At 42.1% G+C, this 5157-nt stretch overlaps 1 protein-coding gene across 11 annotated transcripts in view; it reads left to right on the top strand.

Annotated features, from left to right (window-relative positions):
• Window positions 1–1788: 1788 nt before the first annotated feature.
• LOC130403202 (transducin-like enhancer protein 3-B) overlaps window positions 1789–5157 on the top strand; it is a 27756-nt gene continuing 24387 nt past the window's right edge. For all 11 annotated transcript variants that reach the window (XM_056607426.1, XM_056607425.1, XM_056607432.1 and 8 more), the window contains exons 1-4: window positions 1789–2250; window positions 2703–2914; window positions 3683–3783; window positions 4045–4108. In XM_056607426.1, the coding sequence (XP_056463401.1) occupies window positions 2891–2914; window positions 3683–3783; window positions 4045–4108 (189 nt within the window). In that variant the 5' untranslated portion in view covers window positions 1789–2250; window positions 2703–2890. The remainder of the gene's footprint in view (window positions 2251–2702; window positions 2915–3682; window positions 3784–4044; window positions 4109–5157) is intronic.

The raw sequence follows: 5157 nt of genomic DNA, 5'->3' as shown, positions 1-5157 counted from the left end.
AATGTGAAGTTCATAACCAATGACCGCCTCCATTTTAGAAGCATTATGGCATTAGAATGTTAGTCATTGTGTTGGTATTAATGTTTATTTTTGGTAATGATTTGGTCATTTTCGTGAAATAATTTGTCATTTTGGAAATACGTTGTTTATGAAACTGCTACTGGGTTTCTTATTTGAGACTTGGAAAAACAGTTGCAATTAGCCTAGGTTGTGGTATGTTTACATTGATTTCGGGATTTACAATGCTACAACTCTCTTGAGTCCTCTCAATATGGCGGATCCTCAACAAAAAACTCCCATGAGGCATTTTGATGAACAAGTCCTATGGCCTACTAGTCCATTATGCATTTTGTAAGAACAAAGTAAATCTATCTATCTATCTATCTATCTATCTATCTATCTATCTATCTATCTATCTATCTATCTATCTATCTATCTATCTATCTATCTATCTATCTATCTATCTATCTATCTATCTATCTATCTATCTATCTATCTATCTATCTATCTATCTATCTATCTATCTATCTATCTATCTATCTATCTATCTATCTATCTATCTATCTATCTATCTATCTATCTATCTATCTATCTATCTATCTATCTATCTATCTATCTATCGACTGTAGGGCTTGCTTGTGGGAAATACCCTTGCAGAACAGGACAAAGCGCAAATAAATATCCTACTTCTAATAACAAGAGAGAAGAAACACGACTCCAACAAACCAGTGTTTGAGGGAAGTAAAAGCTTTGTTTTTGCAGCATTACAAATTTATTCGTGGGGGAGGGGAAAATCAAACTGATATTTAGCCTCTACTAGCTTTTTTCCCCCTGCTTTTGTTTCATGCACGGCTCTTTTTACCACATGGTAGTGACAGATTGTTTGAGCTGGAAGGAAAAGCCATTCGAAGCTAATTAAGCAGCCATTCCAGGCACTATTCGCCGGCAGGAGGGAGAGTAGCAGAGGCATTTGTCAGCGCCGAAGCCAACGTGGGTTTAATTGACATCATGGGATACTGACTGACAGCTTTTCTAGCTTTTGACCAATGGCGAGCCAGCTACGCCGCCATTGGATAAACGGCAGTGAAAGGAAAGAAAACCCCACGTGGGGGCGTGCATAGTGAGCAACACGTGATAGGCTGGTGTCCTCGGGCGCAGACGTGTTGTAGCTTACCTAGTGCTGCTGATATGAAAGCTTGTGGAAGCTTGAGGTCTCGTTAGGAATAGGCTGATCAATTCGTTCAAAAGACATTCAACGACAGATTAAATGGTTTTTGCCCTTCTTCTAATTGTGTTCTTGTTATTGATCTGTATAAGACACAAAAAATGTCCTTCATATGATCAAACTCAATGCATCCATTTTCTAACTATTTATGTATCTTAAACAGGAATTTTAAATACCAGCTCAGCCCATTTCTTCGAAAAGTTATGCAAGCATATATTTTGAATAACATATTATTGTCCTTTAAACAGTTGTTGCTAAATTTGTATTCGGTCTTATACATTTAATAGAAATCACACACCATGCGACATCCTTACATTCTGATATAAGATTAAAACATTGGTAATAAGCTAAACAAATATTACTTTTGTTTTGAACAAGTTGTCGGGATGAGATCGTTGAACGTTAGCTCTGATCCAAAATGGCGCACATATAAGGTTATGTTCCACCGACCAGTCAGAGCCGCGTAGTGAGTGTCCCCACGTGGGGATCACTAGCTGTGATTGGTCAATAAGACTAAACTCCTTCGGAGAACCCAATTGGTGTGTTCAAGGCCCCCTCTCGGCAGCGGAGTCCTCATGTCAGTGCACAGTCTGTGTGTGGTACAGCAAGCGACGGCGAAAACGAATGCAAGCAATTGGCAGATGTCGGAACGACGAAGATATCTCAAATCACCATTCTTTTAGACGATTTTCTTGTTTTGTTTTTTTCACAAACTGGGCTTCGGGTGTGGTATCATTGGAGACGATACAAGCATTCTTTAAAGTTCTATGCGGTCAACAACTCTTTTCGTTCGAGGGGTTTCCGCCGTCCGATTGGACGGAGAGACATTCTCCACCACCAGGTCGTGCTGCGCCTCGGGATCACCATAGGGTTTCAAAGGACTCGTGAGGGGCAACTCGAATTACATACAAATCCGACTGAGTTTTTACCATATCAGTCACCGTGGAAGGTTATACGCGAAGGATATTGAACATTTTCTGTGGACACATTACTACATGCGAGGAGAGAAATCATTCGACACAAAGGTAAAAAAAAAAAAAAAAGGAGGCGACATGAAGAGAGCCGCTAACAAGACGGGTGTTGGTGTGGCTTTATGGCAGCCCACTTTGAAAGTGCAGCTTCTTGTAGGCTATTTATGATCTTCCGGACCTACAACTACCGTTGCATCTGTTTTCTGGTTGTAAACGACTTCCTATTTGTTAAATGCCTTTTAATTCCACATGTTCGATGGTTCTGTCATTTTTGTGGGATCACGGCTTTTAACTTTGAGTGTAGTGTAGGCCTATATATTGTAATAACACATTTGTTGCGACCGATTCGCAGTACAACAAATTAATAGCCTACACAATAAGGACAGCCGAATCGGCTCGATTTTAGTTGACAAAACAAACGATGTCGGCGCTCATTTAACGTGGCGATCGTAAGGTGGATTCTGATTTAAATTGTAAGTTATGTTATATTCTCTGTGTCGATACAGTAACACATAGGCAATCGAAGACCCGGGGACATCCAGTCATTGGGGTCGACGAGTACCCCTGACAACCGAGGACGGTGCTTTGTCCGCCGCCATCCTGCGTGTGAAGGGAGGGGTGGCGGTGATTACCGCACGTTCGGCGGTACAGCGGGAGAGAAAAAAACCCTGTTTACTCGTGAGGAGGATTCGACATGTATCCACAAGGCCGGCATCCGGTAAGTAGCGCTCTTTGTCACCATTTGTCAATTGTGTGCGCCGCGCGCACCGCCTTCAAAGTGTAGCCTAATTAGCTTGTCATAGCAAGCTCGTGAGCTGCACCTTACTATTTATGGTTAGATCGTCGAGTTGACGCACGCACGCGCACACACACACACACACACACACACACACACACACACACACACACACACACACACACACACACACACACACACACACACACACACACACACACACACACACACCTGTGTTTATGTGTGTGTCAAATAACTATCAGCATTTTTTCCAACAATCGCCCTGCGTAATTTAATCTCCAATTTTATTTATTGTTGGTTAGATGTGCAGACGTTGTTCCCCCGCAAAATCCACTAAAATCCACAATACAAATTAAAATATCTTCTCCTGCCGCCTCCCACCCCATCACCACTACCCCTACCCCTTGACAGTGTGCTTTGAAGAGCGTTCAATGACCCGCCTCTGTCATCGCACACGCTGTTGAGTGATAGTAGTTCTTCCCACCATTATAAAAGCAACCGCCAGGCAGGGCTCTTGGGAACACTTGGACAGCTAACAGTGCACACAGACAAACCACCATTCAGCCGGAGGGGGAAAAACAGGTTACGCGCTAAAGGGAAGATGAGACCATAAAACAACGCTGAGTCGTTGGTCTCTGGCGAATGGACAAAAATGTGTTTGTGGTTTGGTAGAGCAAAAAGGGTGTGGCCGGGTCATTTACAGCAGTTGTATGATTTATGCGTTTGCAGGCACCTCACCAGCCAGGTCAGCCTGGATTTAAGTTTACAGTGGCAGAGTCCTGTGACAGAATTAAAGACGAATTCCAGTTTCTGCAGGCCCAGTACCACAGGTAATGAAGACATTTCTTTACTTTCTACAAACAATAGAAGGCATTAACTTTTACTAATTTGTGCCTTTTTGGAGCAGGTGTGTAGCGTACACTGGTATTACCTGTAGAGCCTATCTGTGCTATATATGTGCTTTATCTCTCTTAACTACACAAAGATATATAAATTATATATTACATAGATATAAACTATAATATTCTTACAACCCCACAAATATTCACCAATGTTTATACTTTCCAATCCTTTTTTATTCCCTCTCTCAGCCTCAAAGTGGAGTACGATAAGCTGGCAAATGAGAAGACAGAAATGCAGCGCCACTATGTCATGGTAAGGAAAACGGAAAACATTGCTGTCCCGAATGTTTTTAGCATTAGCATAAAGTGAACAGGTAGCGGTGTGCCTGCATGCTAGCATTTTTGTTGAAATATACAGGCATTATGAGAGCTATAGCGGACGGACGGACGGACGGGGGGGAATCCATCTGGGGTTTAAACGTCCGATCAGTGTGGGATGTGAACAGCCACTGGCCTCTTTATGACCCCCCATTCCCACACCCACCCTTTCCTCCCCCACGGGGCTAATGATCGGTGTGCTGGATGTGTACAATAATCAGAACGTTTTATTGGAGTTTTTTTGTATGGTTTATAACTCTTCCAAGGTGAATCATGGGGTTCCCCCAACCCTCCATATGCAGCCTTAGCGTTAAGCTTTAAGCTTTTGTAACCTATTTTGGATACCTATTTTCAGTCAAGTCATGCTTCTGTGGACTGTAGTTTTCCTGTGACGGTGGGTTTCTACTGTGGGACATGTTCATGGCTGTTATGGGTAAAATTAAACCCACGGAAGTCAAAGTGCTCTGTGTGTCAACTGCAGCAAAAAATAAGTGGTGCTTACCATTTCACCGCAACATTGATCCCATTCAAAGGTTCACAGTAGTACAGAAAATACCAGTCGACAAACACTCGGAAAAAGTAAATGCCATATCTTGCAAATTATGCAACTAAGGGCAAATGTGTGTGCTTATCTTGTTTGTACTCGCAACGATTGACTTTAACCAAATGCTGCAGTACGTTTGTTAAATATTATTGCACTTCGAGGAACCAGGGTTAGGGGGTGAGAAACAATGTTAAAAATGAAAGGTGTGCAAAGTCTGTAAGATATACTCACAGGCCTTCCTTGATTCTGGTTGTCTGACCATTGGATTCACAGGCTAATGGCAGTGATCCATTTACATTTTAATACACCCAAAGGCATCAGAATACATGTTAGAGAACATTAAATGAGGACAATTGCTACATATACAATGGTCATGTGTCTTTGATTTTATGCTGTGCTTTCGTAGTGAACCAGTATTAGGTACATGGATTCTGTTTTTC

Source organism: Gadus chalcogrammus, chromosome 14, assembly GCF_026213295.1.
Source record: "Gadus chalcogrammus isolate NIFS_2021 chromosome 14, NIFS_Gcha_1.0, whole genome shotgun sequence".
In the NCBI taxonomy this organism is placed as follows: Eukaryota; Metazoa; Chordata; class Actinopteri; order Gadiformes; family Gadidae; genus Gadus; species Gadus chalcogrammus.
The sequence above is the reverse complement of the archived record's forward strand: the minus strand, read 5'-3'. Positions and strand labels throughout refer to the sequence as shown.